The sequence below is a fragment of the Eleutherodactylus coqui genome, chromosome 4 (assembly GCF_035609145.1).
Source record: "Eleutherodactylus coqui strain aEleCoq1 chromosome 4, aEleCoq1.hap1, whole genome shotgun sequence".
Taxonomy (NCBI): Eukaryota; Metazoa; Chordata; class Amphibia; order Anura; family Eleutherodactylidae; genus Eleutherodactylus; species Eleutherodactylus coqui.
In genome coordinates this window covers 136452761-136477034 of record NC_089840.1, presented here as the reverse complement: position 1 = coordinate 136477034, position 24274 = coordinate 136452761, and the positions used below count along the sequence as shown (strand labels likewise).

At 45.7% G+C, this 24274-nt stretch overlaps 1 protein-coding gene across 1 annotated transcript in view; it reads left to right on the top strand.

The window, feature by feature from the left end:
• KLHDC8A (kelch domain containing 8A) overlaps positions 1-24274 on the top strand; it is a 47896-nt gene that overhangs the window by 11217 nt on the left and 12405 nt on the right. The window contains exons 2-3 of the mRNA XM_066598671.1: positions 21152-21578; positions 22090-22254. Coding sequence (XP_066454768.1) covers positions 21203-21578; positions 22090-22254 — 541 coding nt within the window. The 5' untranslated portion in view covers positions 21152-21202. The remainder of the gene's footprint in view (positions 1-21151; positions 21579-22089; positions 22255-24274) is intronic.

The window sequence follows — 24274 nt, the reverse complement described above, 5'->3', positions numbered from 1 at the left end:
CTGAGAATGGTTTCTGTGTTCCCATATAATGTAATCTCTAATACTGCATGTAAATGATGTGTCTGGGAGAAAAGGGTGCTGATTTACACCACAAAGGATGTTGGGGGCGACCAGCATCTGTCATTAGACTGCGGAGACCCGTCTCTCTAGTCTCTGGTTGTGCCTTTTAACAGGTCAGAAGTATGTAGTGAATTTGACCAAAAAGAAATACGTGGTAATGACTTCTGGTGCTTGGACCCTGCACTTGTTTAACCCCTTAAGGACATGGCCGATTTTGGCCCTAAGGACGCAAAGATTTTTTTTAAAATTTTCATCTCTGCTTTTCAAAGGCCATAACTTTTTAGTTATTTATTATATAAAACATAAGTTTTTATTGACAACATATTGGGGTACATACAGCTTTTTTGGTCGCTTTTATTGTGCTTATTGGAAAGCAAAATAAGCATTATGGCTGTTTTTTACAGTGTTCCTTTTTACAGTTTGTTTTACTGTTCAGGATAAATAGTACGTTCATTTTATTGTACAGGTTGTTACTGATGCCGCAATACCAAACTTTTTGGGTTTTTTGCATTTATTTTTTTAAAGAGGGGGAACTGGGCAAAAAAGGTTGTTTTTTTATCAAGTGTTTTTTTTACACTTTTTTTTCCTACAATTTTTAGATCATTCTAGGGGACTTGAACCCACGATTGTATAATCGCTATGATAATACATGGCAATATAACTATACTGCAATGCATTATCGGTATTGCTAGTGATTATATGCCATGGCAGACTCAGACGCCAGGAAATGGTGTCTGGTTGCTATGATAAGCCATTGGCCCTCCACGATGATATTGCAGTGGCCTGATGACATCACAGGGTTAGTGCTCACCCTCTTTGAACCCTTAAATGCTGTGTTGAACATTAATCTCACCAATTCCCACTGTTGCAGCAAGAGGCAATCTGTCAACTATAGCTGGCTCCGATTGCAGATGGGCTTAGTATGTAATAGGGCTTAGCATGTATGTTTATGCCCTATTGTGGCAAATAACTGCCATCCAGGATGTAAATTTACGTCATATATCATTAAATATAAATTGCCACGAAAATTCTTAGGTTAAAATTTTTGTTTATTTTATGTATTTATTATTTCTCACTATGTCTGCAAAAGAGTCCTGTTACAAGGGTAGATAAAGTGTCCATAATGCGCACCAGTCAATGATATAGCAAGTCGATCTGGAACTGTAATAAGAAGCATTTACTACCTCTAGAGCAGTGATTCCCAACCGAGGTGCCGCGGCTCTCTGTCTGGAAATCAAGTCATTGGTACTGTTGCATTATGTCGCCACCGGGAGTTAGGGGTGGTGACATAATGCAGCTTCTGATTGGCTGGGGGCATGTATCACCTCTAGAGATGAGCGAACGTACTCGGTAAAGCACTACTCGTCCGAGTAATGTGCTTTATCCGAGTACCTCCCCGCTCGTCCTGAAAGATTCGGGGAGCGCCGCTGCTGACAGGTGAGTTGCGGCGGGGAGCAGGGGAGAGCGGGCGGGAGAGAAGGAGAGAGAGATCTCCCCTCCGTTCCTCCCGCTCTCCCCTGCAGCTCCCCGCTCCGCGGCGCTCCCCGAATCTTTCAGGACGAGCGGGGAGGTACTCGGATAAAGCACATTACTCGGACGAGTAGTGCTTTACCGAGTACGTTCGCTCATCTCTAATCACCTCCCAAGTGCCGTCCGGCACTGAGATCTCACTCATCGGCCGCGGGCAGCAAAGCGAGGTCCTCATGTGGCAGTCGGTCGGGGAGCACAGCATCACCAGGAGAATGGTCCTGCAGAGCGCACCAAGCAGGGAATGCAGCTGTCAGGGATTGGGACAGAGCCGGCAGCCGGGACACAGTGAGGAGTGCACCGAGCGAGGGATGCAGCTATCAGCGGTGGGGACAAAGCCAGCGCCCGGGACAAAGTGAGCGTGGGAATGTAAGGAGGGGGTAAGTATATGGGTTGGAGGGTTAATTTAACTGGGGGGTTAATGTTATTACTGGGGGGGAGGGTTAATGTTGTTTTTTTGTAGGGGTTAATATTTTTGCTGGGGCTACTGTGGGGTTAATATTACTACTGGCTCTACAATATGGGTCACTATTAATACTGGGGCCGCAATATGGGTCACTATAACTACTGGGGTTGCTATTAATACTGGGGCCACAATAAGGGTCGCTATAACTACTGGGGTTGCCATTACTACTGGGGCTGCAATAGGGGTCACTCTAACTTCTGGGGCCACAATAGGGGCTGCCTTAACTACTGGGATCGCTATTACTACTGGGGCTGCAATATGGGTTGCTATTACTACTGTTGCCGTAATAGAGGTCGCTATTACTACTGGGGGCGCAATAGGGATCGCTAATACTACTGGGGTCGCTATTACTACTGGGGTCGCAATAGGGGTCGCTTTTACTACTGGGGCTGCAATAGGGGTCGCTATTACTACTGGGACTGCAATAGGTTTCGCTATTACGACTGGGGTCACCTATTACTACTTGGGCCGCAATAGGGATCGCTAATACTACTGGGGTCGCTATTACTACTGGGGTTGCAATAGGGGTCGCTTTTACTACTGGGGCCGCAATAGGGGTCGCTATTACTATTGGGACTGCAATAGGTTTCGCTATTACGACTGGGGTCACCTATTACTACTTGGGCCGCAATAGGGGGCCGCTATTACTACCAGGGCCGCAAAAGGGTCACTTTTTACTACCTGGGCCACAATAGAAGTCACTTATTACTACCGGGGCCACAATAGAGGCTACCTATTACTACCGGGGCCGTAATAGGGGTCACCTATTACTACCGGGGCCGTAATAGGGGTCACCTATTACTACCGGGGCCGTAATAGGGGTCACCTATTACTACCGGGCCGTAATAGGGGTCACCTATTACTACCGGGGCCGTAATAGGGGTCACCTATTACTACCGGGGCCGTAATAGGGGTCACCTATTACTACCGGGGCCGTAATAGGGGTCACCTATTACTACCGGGGCCGTAATAGGGGTCACCTATTACTACCGGGGGCCGTAATAGGGGTCACCTATTACTACCGGGGGCCGTAATAGGGGTCACCTATTACTACCGGGGGCCGTAATAGGGGTCACCTATTACTACCGGGGGCCGTAATAGGGGTCACCTATTACTACCGGGGGCCGTAATAGGGGTCACCTATTACTACCGGGGGCCGTAATAGGGGTCACCTATTACTACCGGGGGCCGTAATAGGGGTCACCTATTACTACCGGGGGCCGTAATAGGGGTCACCTATTACTACCGGGGGCCGTAATAGGGGTCACCTATTACTACCGGGGGCCGTAATAGGGGTCACCTATTACTACCGGGGGCCGTAATAGGGGTCACCTATTACTACCGGGGGCCGTAATAGGGGTCACCTATTACTACCGGGGGCCGTAATAGGGGTCACCTATTACTACCGGGGGCCGTAATAGGGGTCACCTATTACTACCGGGGGCCGTAATAGGGGTCACCTATTACTACCGGGGGCCGTAATAGGGGTCACCTATTACTACCGGGGGCCGTAATAGGGGTCACCTATTACTACCGGGGGCCGTAATACGGGTCACCTATTACTACCGGGGGCCGTAATAGGGCCGTAATAGGGGTCACCTATTACTACCAGGCCACAATACGGGTCACCTATTACTACCGGGGGCCGTAATAGGGCCGTAATAGGGGTCACCTATTACTACCAGGCCACAATAATTACTACCAAGGCTACTGTGGGGGTCACCATTACTACTGGGGCTATTATAGAGGGTCGCTTTTACTACTGGGGCCACCAATATAGGGGGTCACTATTACTACTGGGGCCACCTATATAGGGGGTCGCTATTACTACTGGGGCCAGCAATATAGGGGGTCGCTATTACTACTGGGGCCACCAATATGGGGGGGACACTATTACTACATGGGGTGGATTAGTAGTGGAATTAATAGCAGCTGTAGCAGCAAAGTGGATGAGATTTTGAAAATCATCCACACGGTGTGGAAGCAATCTGCACAAAACCCATGTGGATATTGACATGTGGTGCGGGATTTAATTCCACAACATGTTAATTTGAAATATGATGTATATCAATAGCCCACCTAATGCTCCAGCGTTCCTCCATGTGTGTGTTTTTTAAACACCCTGTTCTTTTTATAATAATGGAGGTAAAAATAACATGTTGTATAAAGCCACACCCTAGCCGCACCCCTGACTACACCATAGCCACACACCCTTTTGGTAGGGGTGCCGCACCACAAAAATTTTTTCCCAGGGGTGGCCGAAGGTTGAAAAGGTTGGGAAACACTGTCCTAGAGTAAATAAGGTTACTACACAACATAGATGGGGGTTTTTTACTGTAAGAGCAGTGAGACTATAGAACTCTCTGACTGGAGATGTGGTGATGGAGAACTTGATAAAAGAGTACAAGAGGGGCCTGGATGCCTTTCTTAAGTGTAAAGATCTTACATGTTATAGTCATTGACTTGAGTCAGATTGTTGATCCAAGGCAGAGGTCCTCACCTTTTGGTTTGGCGACATTAAAGTCTTATTCAATTCTTAGACAACTATGGTTGGGATGGGAATGCTTCCATAAATCCATCAGCCAGATTCTTCAGCTCTGGCCACCACATATGGATGTTTGTTTTTAAATCTTAGCTATAATTGCCCGAAATGGAAAAAACCCTTTGCACAGAATGCAAAGTTTAAGGCCCATTTACACGGAGCGATGATCGCTCAAAGATCTCTCAAACGACAGGTTGAGGGATAGCTTTGAGCTATCATTTTGCATAAACTATTAAGTAGCTACTCAGCTACTTAATAGCTATTTAGTGTGCAAATTAAGCCCTTAGCCCCCAGGGCTCTTATCTTCTTTCAGTTCCTTTGTTCTCTGAAGGTAAACAATGCTATCAGCACTACACAGAGAACTCTTGATAAGACCATTTTTAGGTTGGCCTGAATTTTATGATCAGCTAGCAGTGCACAAAAAGTGCGCAATGGTCATGCGTTTAGATGCAATGATTATCGCTGAAACGATCACTTTTTAGCGATTTTTTTTTTTTTGAGCGATCATAGCTCCGTGTGGGCCTTAAGTCTTGGGTGTTCAAGGTTTGTATGGAGAGGGGTCAGGAGCCGATCTCGCTCCATACAATACAGGTACAACTGTTTCTTACAGCTGGCAACGGTCGCAATTAGCATGACTGGTGATCATGGCTGTTAACTAGAGATGAGCGAACACCAAAATGTTCGGGTGTTCGTTATTCGGAACGAACTTCCCGCGATGTTCGAGGGTTCGTTTCGAACAACGAACCCCATTGAAGTCAATGGGCGACCAGAGCATTTTTGTATTTCGCCGATGCTCGCTAAGGTTTTCATGTGTGAAAATCTGGGCAATTCAAGAAAGTGATGGGAATGACACAGAAACGGATAGGGCAGGCGAGGGGCTACATGTTGGGCTGCATCTCAAGTTCACAGGTCCCACTATTAAGCCACAATACCGGCAAGAGTGGCCCCCCCCCCCAACAACTTTTACTTCTGAAAAGCCCTCATTAGCATGGCATACCTTTGCTAAGCACCACACTAGCTACAACAAAGCACAATCACTGCCTGGATGACACTCCGCTGCCACTTCTCCTGGGTTACATGCTGACCAACCGCCCCCCCTCCCCCCCACAGCGCACACCAAAGTGTCCCTGCGCAGCCTTCAGCTGCCCTCATGCCACGCCACACTCATGTCTATTTAGAAGTGCGTCTGCCATGAGGAGGAACCGCAGGCACACACTGCAGAGGGTTGGCATGGCTAGGCAGCGGCCCTCTTTAAAAGGGGCGGGGCGATAGCCCACAATGCTGTACAGAAGCAATGAGAAATAGAATCCTGTGCCACCGCCATCAGGAGCTGCACACGTAGGCATAGCAATGGGGAACCTATGTGCCACACACTATTCATTCTGTCAAGGTGTCTGCATGCCCCAGTTAGACCGGGCTTTTTAATTCATAGACACAGGCAGGTACAACTCCCTATTGTGAAGTCCCTGTCGACCCACAGCATGGGTGGGTGCCAGGAAGCCACCGGCGGTACATAGAAATATCCCATTGCATTGCCCAACACAGCTGAGGTAGTAATGTCGTGCGTAATACAGGTGGGCTTCGGCCCACACTGCATGCCCCAGTCTGACCGGGGTTCTTTACAAGTGGACACATGTAGGTTACACTCCGTGTGCACCTACAGCATGGGTGGCTCCCTGGAACCCACCGGCGGTACATAAAAATATCCCATTGCATTGCCCAACACAGCTGAGGTAGTAATGTCGTGCTTAATGCAGGTGGGCTTCGGCCCACACTGCATGCCCCAGTCAGACTGGGGTTCTTTAGAAGTGGACACATGTAGGTTAAACTCCCTGTGGACCCACTGCCTGGGTGGGTGCCAGGAAGCCACCGGCGGTACATAGAAATATCCCATTGCATTGCCCAACACAGCTGAGGTAGTAATGTCGTGCGTAATACAGGTGGGCTTCGGCCCACACTGCATGCCCCAGTCAGACTGGGGTTCTTTAGAAGTGTACAGATGTATTAAAAACTCCGTGTGCACCTACAGCATGGGTGGCTCCCTGGAACCCACCGGCGGTACATAAAAATATCCCATTGCATTGCCCAACACAGCTGAGGTAACGTCAGCTGTAATGCAGGTGGGCTAAAAATTAATTTGATTACACTGTAGGCGAGGGCCCACAAAAATTGCTGTATCAACAGTACTAATGTACATCCCAAAAATTGGCCATGGCCAGCCAAGAGGGCAGGTGAAACCCATTAATCGCTTTGGTTAATGTGGCTTAAGTGGTAACTAGGCCTGGAGGCAGCCCAGTGTAACGAAAAATTGGTTCAAGTTAAAGCTCCAACGCTTTTAAGCGCATTGAAACTTATAAAAATTGTTCAGAAAAATTATTTGAGTGAGCCTTGTGGCCCTAAGAAAAATTGCCCGTTCAGCGTGATTACGTGAGGTTTCAGGAGGAGGAGCAGGAGGTGGAGGAGGAATATTAGACACAGATTGATGAAGCAGAAATGTCCCCGTTTTGGATGGTGAGAGAGAACATAGCTTCCATCCGCGGGTGCAGCCTACGTATTGCTTACGTATCGCTGCTGTCCGCTGGTGGAGAACAGAAGTCTGGCGAAATCCAGCCTTTGTTCATCTTGATGAGTGTTAGCCTGTCGGCACTGTCGGTTGACAAGCGGCTACGCTTATCTGTGATGATTCCCCCAGCCGCACTAAACACCCTCTCCGACAAGACGCTAGCCGCAGGACAAGCAAGCACCTCCAGGGCATACAGCGCTAGTTCAGGCCACGTGTCCAGCTTCGACACCCAGTAGTTGTAGGGGGCAGAGGCGTCACCAAGGATGGTCGTGCGATCCGCTACGTACTCCCTCACCATCCTTTTACAGTGCTCCCGCCGACTCAGCCGTGACTGGGGAGCGGTGACACAGTCTTGGTGGGGAGCCATAAAGCTGGCCAGGCCCTTAAAGACTGTTGCACTGCCTGGGATGTACATGCTGCTCGATCTACGCACATCCCCTGCTACCTTGCCCTCGGTACTGCGCCTTCTGCCACTAGCGCTATCGGCTGGGAATTTTACCATCAGCTTGTCCGCAAGGGTCCTGTGGTATAGCAACACTCTCGAACCCCTTTCCTCTTCGGGAATCAGAGTGGGCAGGTTATCCTTATACCGTGGATCGAGCAGTGTGTACACCCAGTAATCCGTCGTTGCCAGAATGCGTGCAACGCGAGGGTCACGAGAAAGGCATCCTAACATGAAGTCAGCCATGTGTGCCAGGGTACCTGTACGCAACACATGGCTGTCTTCACTAGGAAGATCACTTTCAGGATCCTCCTCCTCCTCCTCCTCCTCCTCCTCCTCCTCAGGCCATACACGCTGAAAGGATGACAGGCAATCAGCCGGTGTACCGTCAGCAGCGGCCCAAGCTGTCTCTTCCCCCTCCTCCTCATCCTCCTCATGCTCCTCCTCCTCCTCCTGTACGCGCTGAGAAATAGACAGGAGGGTGCCCTGACTATCCAGCGGCATACTGTCTTCCCCCGCCCCCGTTTCCGAGCGCAAAGCAGCTGCCTTTATGGTTTGCAGGGAATTTCTCAAGATGCATAGCAGAGGAATGGTGACGCTAATGATTGTAGCATCGCCGCTCACCACCTGGGTAGACTCCTCAAAATTACCAAGGACATGGCAGATGTCTGCCAACCAGGCCCACTCTTCTGAACGGAATTGAGGAGGCTGACTCCCACTGCGCCGCCCATGTTGGAGTTGGTATTCGACTATAGCTCTACGTTGTTCATAGAGCCTGGCCAACATGTGGAGCGTAGAGTTCCACCGTGTGGGCACGTCGCACAGCAGTCGGTGCACTGGCAGCTTAAAGTGATGTTGCAGGGTGCGCAGGGTGGCAGCGTCCGTGTGGGACTTGCGAAAATGTGCGCAGAGCCGGCGCGCCTTTCCGAGCAGGTCTGACAAGCGTGGGTAGCTTTTCAGAAAGCGCTGAACCACCAAATTAAAGACGTGGGCCAGGCATGGCACGTGCGTGAGGCTGCCGAGCTGCAGAGCCGCCACCAGGTTACGGCCGTTGTCACACGCGACCATGCCCGGTTGGAGGCTCAGCGGCGCAAGCCAGCGGTCGGTCTGCTGTGTCAGACCCTGCAGCAGTTCGTGGGCCGTGTGCCTCTTATCGCCTAAGCTGAGTAGTTTCAGCACGGCCTGCTGACGCTTGCCCACCGCTGTGCTGCCACACCGCGCGACACCGACTGCTGGCGACATGCTGCTGCTAACACATCTTGATTGCGAGACAGAGGAGGAGGAGGAGGAGGAGGAGGGTGCTTTAGTGGAGGAAGCATACACCTCCGCAGATACCACCACCGAGCTGGGGCCCGCAATTCTGGGGGTGGGTAGGACATGAGCGGTCCCAGGCTCTGACTCTGTCCCAGCCTCCACTAAATTCACCCAATGTGCCGTCAGGGAGATGTAGTGGCCCTGCCCGCCTGTGCTTGTCCACGTGTCCGTAGTTAAGTGGACCGTGACAGTAACCGCGTTGGTGAGGGCGCGTACAATGTTGCGGGAGACGTGGTCGTGCAGGGCTGGGATGGCACATCGGGAAAAGTAGTGGCGACTGGGAACTGAGTAGCGCGGGGCCGCCGCCTCCATGATACTTTTGAAGGACTCCGTTTCCACAACCCTATACGGCAGCATCTCAAGGCTGATGAATTTTGCTATGCGGACGGTTAACGTTTGAGCGTGCGGGTGCGTGGCGGCGTACTTGCGCTTGCGCTCCAACAGTTGCGCAAGCGACGGCTGGACGGTGCGCTGAACTACACTGCTGGATGGGGCCGAGGACAGCGGAGGTGAGGGTGTGGGTGCAGGCCAGGAGACGGTAGTGCCTGTGTCCTGAGAGGGGGGTTGCATCTCAGTGGCAGGTTGGGGCACAGGGGGAGAGGCAGGGGTGCAAACCGGAGGCGCTGAACGGCCTTCGTCCCACCTTGCGGGGTGCTTGGCCATCATATGTCTGCGCATGGTGGTGGTGGTGAGGCTGTTGGTGTTGGCTCCCCGGCTGAGCTTTGCGCGACAAAGGTTGCACACCACTGTTCGTCGGTCGTCAGGCGTCTCTGTGAAAAACTGCCAGACCTTAGAGCACCTCGGCCTCTGCAGGGTGGCATGGCGCGAGGGGGCGCTTTGGGAAACACTTGGTGGATTATTCGGTCTGGCCCTGCCTCTACCCCTGGCCACCGCACTGCCTCTTGCAACCTGCCCTGCTGATGCCCTTGACTCCCCCTCTGAAGACCTGTCCTCCTGAGTAAGCGTTGCACACCAGGTGGGGTCAGTCACCTCATCGTCCTGCTGCTCTTCCTCCGAATCCTCTGTGCGCTGCTCCCTCGGACTTACTGCCCTTACTACTACCTCACTGCAAGACAACTGTGTCTGATCGTCATCGTCCTCCTCACCCACAGAAAGTTGTTGAGACAGTTGGCGGAAGTCCCCAGCCTCTTCCCCCGGACCCCGGGAACTTTCGAATGGTTGGGCATCAGTGACGATAAACTCCTCTGGTGGGAGAGGAACCGCTGCTGCCCAATCTAAGCAGGGGCCCGAGAACAGTTCCTGGGAGTGTTCCTGCTCCTGAGCAGGTGTCATTGTAGTGGAGTGAGGAGGCTGGGAGGAAGGAGGAGCAGCAGACAGAGGATTTGGATTTGCAGCAGTGGACGGCGCAGAACTGCGGGTAGACGATAGGTTGCTCGAAGCACTTTCTGCCATCCAGGACAGGACCTGCTCACACTGCTCATTTTCTAATAACCGTCTCCCGCGTGGAGCCATTAATTGGGCGATGAATGTGGGGACACCAGAAACGTGCCTCTCTCCTAATCGCGCAGCAGTCGGCTGCGACACACCTGGATCAGGAGCTCGGCCTGTGCCCACACCCTGACTTGGCCCTCCGCGGCCACGTCCACGTCCTCTAGGCCTACCCCTACCCCTCAGCATGCTGTATTACCAGTGATTTGATTTCACAGGCAGCTAATAAATTGGCGCAAGACTGCAGGCCAAATATAATTTTTTCCCTTTTTTGAAAACGAAAGGCCCCACTGCCTCTAGTGAATGTATAATCTAAGTTTAATAACTGTGCTGTTTTCCTGCTAATGTGTCACAGAACGTGAGGGTAGCAGAGTTATTAACTGTGGCAGAGCAGGTATTTTTTTTTCCCAATTAAGGAAAGCAAATGGCGAAGCCAGGAGTAAAACGTAGCTGGGTGCGTCTGATTTTTACAGGTTGCACACGCAGCCGACACGTGTCCACCGCCCTTAGGACGGACAGAGGCAGGACAAATAGAATTATTTTCCGTTTTTTTGCACCAAAAGGCAGCACTGCGTATATTCTATGAACATGAGAAGTTTAATAACTGTGCTGTTTTCCTGCTAATGTGTCACAGAACGTGAGGGTAGCAGAGTTATTAACTGTGGCAGAGCAGGTATTTTTTTTCCCAATTAAGGAAAGCAAATGGCGAAGCCAGGAGTAAAACGTAGCTGGGTGCGTCTGATTTTTACAGGTTGCACACGCAGCCGACACGTGTCCACCGCCCTTAGGACGGACAGAGGCAGGACAAATAGAATTATTTTCACTTGTTTTACAAGCAAAAGGCAGCACTGCGTATATTCAATGAATAATAACTGTGTTGTGGCCCTGCCTATACAATTCTTTCCCTGCAGTATCAATGGAGGGTGCAATGCTCTGCAGAGGCGATTTTGAGAAGCAAAAAAAAATGCAGCACAGCTAACAGCAGCCTGGACAGTACTGCACACGGTTAAATATGGCCCTAGAAAGGACCGTTGAGGTTCTTGAAGGCTACACTCACTCCTAACACTCTCCCTGCCTATGCAGCACTTCTGTCCCTAATGCCAGGTGCAACGCTCTGCTGAGCCGATTTTGAGAAAAAAAAAATTGCCACTGCTAACAGCAGCCAACACACAGCTATCAGTGGCCCTAATAAGGACCTTTGGGGGGTCTTGAAGCCTACACTAACTACCAATTCTTTCCCTACAGCAGCTCCGGTACAAACAGCACTGTCCCTCATCTAACTCACACGGCATCTGAGGCGAACCGCGGGAGGGGCCGACTTTTATGTTCGGGTGACACCTGATCTTCCCAGCCACTCACAGCAGGGGGGTGGTATAGGGCTTGAATGTCACAGGGGGAAGTTGTAATGCCTTCCCTGTCTTTCAATTGGCCAGAAAAGCGCGCTAACGTCTCAGAGAAGGAAGTGAAAGTAACCAGAACACCGCATGGTGTTCGTTACGAATAACGAACATCCCGAACACCCTAATATTCGCACGAATATCAAGCTCGGAAGAACACGTTCGCTCATCTCTACTGTTAACCCTTTAAGTGCCACTGTCAGGTCTAACAGCATAATTTAAATCCTATGATCATCTCCACTGTGATGCAATCATGAAGTGCCATTCGGTTGTCAAGGAAGCTTAGGGCATTCTGAAGGCCCCCAGCGATGCCATGGCTGATTGCCTACCAAGTCGTGGCTGTGGCATGGTTTGGTAGAATACCTGTCAAATTGTGGTATAATGTAATACTATAATACATCAAAAATGTAAAAATTAGTAGAAAAAAACATGTTAATTATTAGAAAAAAATACAATGAAGTAAAAATAAGAAAAAAAAAAATAAGCAAATTTAGTATCCCTGCATCCATAAAAATCCAATCTATCAAAGTAATGCACTATTTGTCACTTTTCATCTGTACTAACTCTTAATACTTCGTTTCCTTATATGCTTTATAAAGGGCATTTGAGCCCGAAACGTTGGCTCATGTAAACATCTGGACTGTCCAAATAAACTTAATGTGCATTCAAAAAACTACAGTGTGTGCTGTCCAAACCATTTACTTTTGATACCGATAGAGTCTGGGGCGGAGGGACTCTACATCAGGGAGTGCTACCAAATGCAGTTTTACTCTAGGGGTAATGGCCTAGGGTTCCTTGCAACTAAAAGCACATCCCTGAAAAGGGGGTTAAAAGGTGAATACCAGGTGATTCCTGTTGCATCCTCCGGACGTGCAACCTCAGAGACATAAACAAAAGGCACAACTCTGCAAAAGGAAACAAAAACTAAGGGGAATTCTCTCCCTATCGTCCCCTAACCCGGGAGGGGGCCCTGCCTACTCGGCGGACCGACCGCTCTGACAAGTGCGAGCCTGCACGCGTGCCTAGGCCACTGACCAGTCCCTGTCAGGGAGCCCAAGAACAAAAGAAAGGTAACAACAGAAAACCAAACAAAGCATAAAAGAACTTAGCTAGGAGCTTCAGCCAAGGTGTGTTACTCCGTCGCTGTCCAAAGGTAACTGAAGGATTGACCAGTACAGGAGATCATGCTGGCACTGCTTAAGTAGGAGCCAAGCTATTCAGCACCAGGTACTGACTGACATAACTCCTGCAACTACCACACCCCTCAGCTCTAGGAGAAGCAAGGGCACACCCAAAACCTGGTCTGGCCTGCAAGCAAAGTGCAGGCCTCAGAACGGCTGCAACAATTCCTAAGTGCAGTCCTCAGGAGCAGCCCAGAGTCAAACTGGCCAGTGGCACAGTGAGTCACACCCACAGATTGACACTTCTTAAGTAATATATTTTTGAATGTTTAAAAGTGAAAAAAATCAAGTTCCTGAAATATAAAACCAATGCACTGAGAGAAATGTTTCCAGTTGAAGTGAAATGTAATAGTTCATTCATCAAAATCCCAATTTCCTGAATAGATTATTCTATAAGTCAATGTTCTGATGTCTTCAATAATATTAAGTGGTCTACTGGTTTCCTCTATACATAATTGCTTCATCACTCTTAGAGGTTTATTTCCATGCAAGGATTTTATTTCAAGACCACTTTTACACAATGAGAGATTTGTCATTGGTATCCCCCACTGCCAGCAATTATATGAATAACTCCAGTTATACTTTATAGAAACGGAAATAGGAAATACAAAACTGAGCATGAAAATAGAATCGTAATTACACTGGATGAGCCACGTCTATTTTGAAGTTGGCCCAGTAATTCTTGTGCTGTACATCGGAAACATTTACAAGTAAGAGGTAGATGCAAGAGTTAGAGGAATAAACAAGTATTGTTGTTTTGTCAATATTATCAGAAACCTTAAAGGCTATGTACACTTTTACACTCTTTCTTTAATCAATGTGTTTTTGGAACTAAAAAAACCTTTTGTAATTGGTTTTCATTAAAAAATTATGATTATTTGATTTTTTTTTGCTTCTATTGTTTTCCAAGTTACTGCAGACTGCAGGGCTGAAGTCTTAGCAAATTCTGTCAGTCAGAGTAAACTGACGGGTTGCTTCTTAGCTCCTCCCCTTGCCTGCTCTCCTGCTGTGAACATGCATTCACTGCCTTTCCACGGAGCTTTTACAGATCAGGAAGTCAGAGAGCAGAGAATGGTACTATTACAGAGGGCTGTAATTGTGAATGTTCTGCTTTTATCAACAGTGAGGGGAAACTGATGAGCAGCTACTCTCAGAGAGCATGAAGTAGAGAAGAGATAACTGTGTAGTATTTAAGTAAGTGTGGATAAACTACACAGCCTCTGACAGAGGAGAGATGAGGGAGAGTTAAGCTTTTGCACATTCATAAGACCGACCAGTTGATCAGTGCTGAGAACACTTCCCTAGTCAGAAACCTGAGTGTTGGTGAGTCTGCAAACCAAGTATGAGGACTTCTAAATACATAAAAAGGAAAACTCAATGCTAAAAAAAAAAAAGATAAGTGCATCATTTTTTCTGCAAGGACTTGGTAAGATATGTGTGTATTGATTTTTTATGCATAAAGATTTCCATAGCCTTTTAGCTAAGCTGTAAACTTACTGGATTGAGTGAGTTTATGGAATTTGTGTAAAAATCTATCCAGAAATAGTTTTCCACACTGATTTTGCTGTGGACTGTCACAGATTTCACCCTTAACATTACAAACAATGAAAGATCAGAAGTATTTCTAGCAAAAGGGGCATGCAGTGCATTTGAAAATCCGCAGCATGTCCTGAATTCCGCTCTATTCTTTCCCCGCTACACATAAAGATTGTACTGTAAATTCTTGCAAATTTTCTATGCAACGTATGCCATGTCTGAACATACACTAAAGAAGATATGGACTACTTACAATGACTATACACTCTTTGTCCATTTACAGCATTGATAGAAGTTGATCCCTGTATCATCATTAGTAATTGGAGAGCATTTGTCTTGGAGATGAACTGTGCTGACCACATTCTTGTACAAATTACTATGTAGGTATTAACTAGAAGCAGACTGGCATTATTAGTTCCTGTTTTCTAGGTCATGTTATTTACTGAATCTAGGTCCTAGTATAAAAATACGGCATCCCTGATTTAGATCATCATACACGTAACTAATGCATAGCGGTTCCTCTAGGGCCTTTAAGCAAAAGTGAAGTGACCTGGATTTAAGTCTCCTTGATAATATCTGATCCTCCATCTCTACACACCTATAACCTAGAAAGGTACATCTGATGTGCTTGAAAGCAGCCAATCTGTTTAATCTACACATAGTAAGCCAAAAATTGCTTTGCGTTACAGAAGCCGAGCCCTTTTTAAAAATATTGCAATGTGTTACTATAATACCCATGATTATCTCCCTGGGTGAAATGATGCCTAGTCTTAATATTTTTATTTATTTGCTATAAGGCCCAGTTTCTGTTCGCTCACGCTGTCCTTGTTGCACCGCGTTGTGAGTTCATGTAGGCGTTAGTTGCTTGGAAACCAGAACTCATCAAGCTGAGTGCTAAAGTCTGCATAGATAGGTGTAATACGATGCTGTGATTAACCCCCTGTTCCCTTCATTCCTCATTTATTGGGAATGTACTTTAAAACTCTGAATCGTATATTTGTAAACCAATGAAGATAGAAATAGCATTCGTTTTGTATTTTTGCTTAGAGCACTCTGTATGTGAAAAAAATGCCTAAAGCTACAAGAATCCAAATTCGACAATAAAACATTTTAAGGCTAATTCACACACATTGTTTTAGGCTTTATGGTGTCTTTTGTAGGGTTTTTATCTCCCCCCCCCCCCCCCCCTCCCCTTCCCCTTAAACACGGTATGTTCTGGGTATGCTTTCTTTCCTGGTTGTTTTATTCTCACAGGCTCCTCTATAGAACGTGCCAGAGAAAAAAAAAACACAATTCAAATGTAACAAAATAAAAAATGCCAGAAGATAGACTTGTAAAGAATGCTATGAAAAAAAACTTGAAATGTGTAGTATTTTAATGTGTATTTAAAATGCTGAAAAAAGGGAGCTCAAGTGAGCCTTGATGGCAACGTTGGCATCAAGATAGACACGGATCATGTACTCTTCAAGTGAGATCCCACACTTTAAAGGAAGTCTATCACAAGAATTCAGTCTCACAAACTGAAGCTAACCTTAGACTTGCGTTTAGAAGAGGAGAATAAGCATAATTTCCTATGAGATCAGCTGGTTCCCTTCTTTCATTCATCCCAAATTCCACCCCCTGCCTATTGATTGACATGTCCAGCCAGTAGGCAAAGGGTGGGCTTTGGGCGGAGCTAAGGATGGGAAATCAATTTATGTTTGCACGTGATTTGAAACGTTATCAGAAACCAGCTTCTGAACACTATAAAGATTTATTAAAGGCATTATCCCATGAATCATTTTGATATCAAATATCCTAAAATGCCATTAATAGTAGTTTTAAATTGATTTCCAGCATTTCTAGCAAAAATTGTTTCCCTTGGTGTTGCTGTTAATATATGCTACTTGGGGACGGAATCAGTCTCAGTTCCCTTCTAAAGGGTGACAGCACAGCCCATTCTTACTTTTTCTTCAGGGGGTCTTCTCAGCTATACTGCTGTGCTACTGCTAATGCTCACAAGCAGGTAGTATATTTCATAGGCCAAGGACAGGATAAGCAGGGTTCGAACAAAACGGTGAGAGAGAGACGCCGTATATCTGCTGGGCGTGAAAACCCAGCCTATATACGGTCGTCTGAATGCGCCCTTATTCTGTAATTTTGTGTTACTTATGTATGTAATTAGTTTTTTTTATTACCTACCGTATGTCCCGCATGACGTCATATAAGACCTCTGTGGCAAATTCACATATTTGTTAGTTTTTTTTCTTTATTTGACATTTTTCCATGGTAGCTGGGGCATCCATAGGAGCAGCATCCACAGGAGCCCCAGTTACAGGAAAAACCCCTGTAGTAACATTTAGTCCCTGCAACTCTGCTGTAGCAGGGAATCCCAGCGGTCATCTGACCCCCGGGCTCCCATAGTGGAAGAAACACTTCCACTTTCACTTTTTAGTTCATATCACGCATTGAGTGATGTGTACTAAACAGAAGAGGAGGCAGAAAGGTATAAAACCCACTTTTCCCTTCTTTTCTGGGTTATCAGCTGTGAGGCTTTAATCCCTGCCGTAATTTTATATACGGCTGGGCTTTAAGCCTGGGACCAGGCGCAGTTAATTTACAGCGCCTGGTCCTTAATGGGTTAAAGGCAAAATTGGGATTATATTTATATTCTAATTCAATTATGGAATGTTCAGTGTTGCTAAAATGCAAGTACAAATTAGTCTACAACCTTCCTACATTAGTTTAGTGTGAAGCTGGAATAGGGTATTAAGAGCCCCGTTCGATGCTTATCCAGGCACAGTGTCATGTCCATATATGTGGCTGTACTTAGGGCTGGAGTTTAGCCCCCATAGCCACATAGATACACCACTGTACCTGGATAAATATTGAAGAGATGCGGCTCCTTTATTCTCCTGATGGGTAAGGATCATGGGGTTAGACCCAACCGATCATACACTGATACCTATTAACCCCTTAAGGACATGGCCTATTTTGGGCTTAAGGACGCATCATATTTTTAGCTGATTTTCTTCTCCATTTATCAAAAGTCATAACTTTTTTTTTTTTCAGTCGCCGCGGCCGTATAAGGGCTTGTTTTTTGCGTGGCGAACTGTAGTTTTTATCGGTGCCACTTTTGGGTACATTGACTATATTGTAAAACTTTTTTTTTTTTTAGGATAGCAGGGAGAGAAAACGCATCAATTCTGCCATCGATTTTTTTATAAATTTTTTTTTTTACAGCATGAGGGTGCATTCATACGACCGTATATAGGCTGGGTTTTCACGTCCAGCCGATATACGGCGTCTCTCTCTGCAGGGGAGGAGGCTGGAAGGGTCGGGAGCAGTGCTCTAAGCTCCCGCCCCCTCTCTGCCTTCTCTCCACCCCCTGCACTATTTTCAATGAGGAGAGGTGGGGCAGGGTGGAGCTAATTCCCAAAACTTAGCCCCACCCCGTCCTGCCTCCTCTTATTGCAAATAGTGCAGAGGGGCGGAGAGGGGGTGGAGAGGCTTCAAGTGACTATACGTTTATACAGCTAATAACAGTGCAGAAGTCTACCGAACCTCTGAAGATAATACTAAGTCTGTTTATGATTCCTATGCGGCCGTCTGAAGTCTGGATCCCCGTATAGTGGTACACCTTTAACTGACACCCATGCATGCTGAAGTCTATGAGAGCGGGGTGATCATTACTGCCATTCTGTAGCCATTGACTTTCATGTCAAGTATTGCAGAATATTCAGTATGCAGAGTTTACAGTGCAGGAAAACGTCTGTTGTATTGTGCTGAAAAGTCACTAGTAAAGTTTTGCCAGGCCTCCACCGTTCCGGAGAACCCGAGGTACTATACACTTGTCCAGTGTTATTTATGCACCGTGTATGAATGCCGGTGTATGGAACGGTGGTGTCATGAACTGACAACTACAACCCCCCCTCACTGCCTGCCATTTCACGTAACAATAAAATTGTATATCGTTTATACCTCGGCCCCGTTTACAATTTTTGGCATCTCTCACAGGATATATATTTTATATGTCACATATTGCTCATTGCAGAATCTAGTGCACAACAGATTACTATAGTTGTGAAGACCAGTCAGTGCCTTCACTAAAGTGGTCATTCAGTGTATATTTAACAATAGAAACCCCTTTCAACAATTAGTCTCATAGAGGATGTATCAGATTAGAATGAAAAGTTTGGCTTTTTTTACCATTAGCAATGCCATTCTTGTCTTTGGTCTTTAGCTGACATTGCAGATCATCCCCATAGAAGTGACCGTTTGAACAGCGTGTATCTAGTATCCATGATCATCTTAATCCTCTGGCTTTCTTGTTACAAATCAAGTACTTCTATGGTACTTTTGGTTCTAGTTTTAGAGGATCTAGGCACATTAATCTAAGTAAAAATTCATTATGCTCTCACAGAGCTAAACATTTTTCCATTACCTACACCCATAAGACTTTTTTAATACTGTTTTTTTTTACAGCGTGGCTTCCTGCAGTCTACAAAAATATTGTTTGTAATTATTTTATAGCCGGGACCAGCTATTTAGCTTCTCATGCCTGATCTGATAAATAAGCTGTCTCTCCCCTTAGTATGGTACTCTTTTCAATTAATTAGCCACTAAATATAATATAATCTCTAATTTACAAACATTAGAAGAGGTTAGTAAAATTAAACAGTTGTACATTGACATTGTGGGCAAGGGAAAAGTTAGTCTAGAACTACATGGTGACTTTACGGCTCTTTCACATGAGCATATTCCGCGAGCATTATGTATTTACTGTGCGCCAATAATCCCCCATACTCTATCTTGGCGTGTAATAGGCGCCAAGTTAGTGAGTGCTGTGATCATTTTGCATTCTCAATTTGTGTGCTGTGTATGTAAGACACCACTAAAAGTAATGTAAAGTTTGTTATCATGTATTACATGCACACGCAATATGCGGTAAAAAACACTTGTGTGAAAGAGCCCTTAGATATATGTTTCAATGCATTAAAAAGCAGAGCCAAGAAATATCTCCATAGCGCAGTCTAATTTTGAAGTTTACTTAAGACTGAGTGGAAACTACATGAGCAAAAATGCAGAAATTATATAAATATTTGTATTTCATCACAAGAATGTGGGTTAAATTATTTATTGTTTATTCTAGCCAGAGGCACTAATATATATGTGTATGTTGCATAAAATCATGCAAATTCGCAGCCATATTTCACAGTTTGCCCAAAATTAACTGAGCACTTTGAGTCATTGCCAGACTTGGAATTAAATAAAAAGAGCCGTGATTACTGGGCCAGAATGTGAGACTAGGATTTCAAGGGCTCCCCACTAAATTTCAGTCTGGGGGTCCAAAGTACAGCTACATGCAACGATTACCTGATCCTCATTTGCTAATTCCTGGTTGCCACATTCTACAATGACCTTAAAGGAAAGTTGGCACCACTGGCATGCAGCCCTATCCGCACTGATGGATATTCGCATATATCTGCACTGAGAGAATTGCCGGACCTCTGTTTACCTGATAGGTGCACATCCCAAAGTGGTATATATGGTGTATCCTGTATTGGGTGACACCATACCTAACGGCTACAGTGTGGCCAAAAACTGCGCTGACGTGCTGTTTTATCACAAAATGCAAATTGTTTTTTTAATCGCTCTGTGGCTTTGCAGGTGTACAGCACTTTTATTCCTAAAACTGTGCAACCATTAACAATCAGGTCTAAAACTGAGCAAATTACAGTTAAACTACAAATCGGGGTGATTTTCATTTGACCTCACTCCTTATGGGATGCAATGTGTTCTTACCAGTAAAGTCTTCTTTCTGCAGCTCTTTGCTTCGATTAAAAATGGAGGAACCAACTGTGAACTCAAAATGTTCAAATTGGCATTTCCAAGCACTTGTTTTAATTTAGACGTTCCATTTAATGTTTTTCAGAATATATTTCATATGTATACTGTTATAAGAGCAATTATTGTGAATTTTGAACATTTGATACAGCTGTAAATGCTAAGAATGGCCTCATGCTGGATTAGCTGATTTTCTGGTACATGTGATGATCCCGGATTAACATTTCAGATAGTTTATGGTACAAAACAGACCAGCAAGACATCTGCTTTCCTGTCACATTACCCAAAAAGAGCAAAATTACATCTACAGAATCTTCAGCTAATGGAATAGAGAAAGGGCCTGATGGGAGCTAACCGTAGTCTTTTACTACAATATAGCAGTACTATACGCCCAATAAAAAAATCTATTTTTTTGAATTTTATATGAAGCAGATTTATCCAAATGATGTGTCTTTGTTTTATAATGTATGTTAAATAATTTTGTGTTCTTCCATATTTTAAGATTTAGATGTTATAGGAGCGGTGAACATGTGGTTTAGTATACTCTAATGGGAAATGGAAATGATCAGCAGAATTATTCTCAATTATGCAGCCTACAACTGCAATGCATCTGCAGAAATGTTCATCATCTTGGATGAGCAGATTGTGTTCCTCGTAAACTGAAGATTGATTATCTTTTGCTGCTGCCAAATTTCATATAACAACAAATACAGAAAAGCTATTTTGATCATTTTTATGATGACACTACTACATAATGACTGTAAAAAGCCATGTAATACATTAATAGTGGTCATAGACAAGTTCTAATGCATCATTTTCTCTTGTCTCTTTCTTATTCTGTATGCAAGGACTCAGCTGTTCAACAGATAGATGAATGTCTGCTGTTGTATTGATCCAGCATGGAAGTACCGCTTGCCAAAGACTTCCAGTGGCAGTCGTTAGCATCCATCTCTAGTCCACGGGTATACTGCTCACTGGTAGAAGCTGGAGGACAAATCTTCGCTATCGGTGGATGTGATGATTCAGGAAACCCAATGAATACTTTTGAGGTATTTTCTCCTGAGGTCAACCGTTGGACTAATTTGGCACCCATGCCTTCTGCTAGAGCTGGAGTTGCAGTGGTTTCTTTGGGCAAGAGAATCATGGTGGTTGGAGGAGTGGGGGAAAACCAAATGCCTCTTAAAGTAGTAGAGGTCTACAATATTGACGAGGGCAAGTGGAAGAAAAAGAGCTCTTTACGTGAGCCTGCCATGGGCATATCAATCACTGCTCGAGGTAAACATTAGGATCGATTTTCCTTCATTTTGCATTGTTTGAGTGTGATCTAAGGCTAAACATATACTGAGAAAGTTCAATTCATGTCATCTGCGAAACAATTGCATATTCATAGTAATGGCATGCTGAAGTATTGTACAAAAGGTGCAGGATCTGAAAGAAGCTATGAAGTCTACAGTTTCCATAGCAATCCAAGAAGATTCCACTGTTCAGCTATTTCTGCTAAGACAAGATTTTATTTCAGGGAAACATTCAGTTGCTTTTTACGCAAAATTATCATAAACCAAGAAAATCTGCCCATAGTATGCCCAGCACTTATTGATTATGTCTGTTATCTACAGCAAATAACATGAATTGTATGGATAATAAAGTAAACTGTACAAAACTTCCAGGTCCTGATCAATGATCACTTGAACATAGTTTTAATAGGCTTACAGACTTTCTGTAATTTTCTGTATAATCTCATGAAAACTGTATTTAACGGACCTTCTCTGATTTCATCCTTTCTCAGATTGCAGAGTATATGCTGCGGGAGGAATGGGTTCAGATTTGCGACCGCATTCTTTCCTTCAGCAATTTGACATGTTAAAAGATATTTGGGTCTACTTTGCACCAATGCCAACACCTCGCTATGGTGCCACATCCTTTCTCCGAGGCACAAAGATGTATGTATTGGGTAAGTGCTATGATCATCATTCACTGGTGCATATAATCGCTTTATACTGACCCTGACAACTATAGTACTATACAGGGTGGTACAAAGGTATGGAGACACCTGAATAAAGGCAAAATGGTGTTTGGGAACACCATTCTGTGTTTGATATATTGCTAAGGGAAAGCGGGCAAATCTGAGACAGACGATGTTCAACAAGCAGCCATTTTTTAAAGCCGTCATCTTGGAACCATGTTCATATATTATAATAGGGATAGGTGCATAGGACATATGTAACTGATAGAGAATTTGACGAGGAATCAAAATCTGTGCTTAAAATGTGATGTACCTCTATTCCCGCCAAAGTTATTATCAATTTTTCGATGACATGAAACACAATAATCCACTACAGGATATACTCGATGTGCTCCTCATTGTTTTGAATCATCGAAGCTACCCTCTTCATGATACACTGAGAGCAAGACCTCAGCAGAAATGCTTGGACAAGTGTCCAGGATCCGCTGTTGCATATGTGCCACACTCTGGATTTCCACTGCCTAAACCCTGGAGTTGACATCACCCCACAGGTTGAGGTCCATGGGCGTGAGATCCGGTGAGCGTGAGGGCCATACTTCTTGGCCACGTAACCTAATCCACTTCCCTAGAAATTGCTCCTCCAAAAACCCATGCATATCACGTCCATAATTTTGGAGGGCACCATCCTGTTAGAAGAACACTGAGAATGTGCCATCTTCATTGCACAGTGACGGGAACACCTTGTTACGTAACAATTGAAGATACTTGACAGCAGTAAGGTGACCATCAATGAAGAGTGGACCCATTATCTTCATATCCCACACACCGCACCACACCATGTCTTTCTATGCACTAACCATTTGGAGGGATCTGTGCAGTTTTGTGACGGACCAGTAGCAAAGGTTTTGTTTGTTCACCTCCCTGTTCACATAGCAGTTTACTTTATCATTGAACAGTACCGTCTCTCGTAACGTCCAACTTAAATTTAAAACCACTGATAGAGATCATAGGAGAGGGAGAATCCCGTCCCGGCTATTGGATGCAATATTTCCAGCTGAGGGGGTTTGTGGGGTCCCTGGCCCCCGGGTGAACTTCTCAGGTGCTCTTACGCCCTTTGAGCAAATGGCCATGTCCTCAAATATACAGAGACACACGATATCATCTATATACAAGCTGATGCTGAATCGAGAGGCAGAGGACCAAAACCCTGCATACATAGCGGCCTGGGAAAAAGAACTTGGTCACAGTCTACCAAAAGAGGACTGGGAGAGAGCCTGGACCCTTTGTCACAAACTGTCCTCTGCAGCCAGAGCACAGGATCTAAATTTCAAAATTCTATCTAGATGGTATAGAACTCCTGAGCATCTACACAAACTCTTCCCACAGACACCACCAACCTGCTGGCGATGTAACACTGACATAGGGAACATGTACCATATTTGGTGGAACTGCCCTGGAGTGTCTGATTTATGGAAAGAAATTATAGAATTATATAATCATATCTGTAAGTCACAACTAAGACTCACACAGGAGATGGCTCTGCTCTCGGTCCTCCCAGGTTCAATCAAAAGCATTAAGAAAAGTGTCCTGAGATTCTTTATAATCGTGGCTAGAAGAGTCATCCCCAGACTCTGGAAATCCACTACTCCCCCTTCAAGAGGAATGTGGGTGGAGGAGATAAATGATCTCATGCGCTTTGACGAGCTGGGGGCGGAGGAGGGTGACACCCAGGAAAGATTCTACCACACCTGGCAGACGTGGGCTACTTTCAGGTCCTCCAAACGATTCAAAGACTGGGTGGACACGGGCCGCCTTTAGATGCCACTTGAGACCCCCCCAGGGGGAGCCTGGGCCCTGGGTGTGGCTCTCCCCGGAAGATGGGTCCAGCCATCTCAAACCGCCCTCCAAAGCCTTGCCGCCACTAACACCCCCGCTCCCACCCCTCCCAACCACCCACACCCGTATTCCCCTGTCTGTCTGTAATGTCCTTGTTGTAGTATAAGTGTTA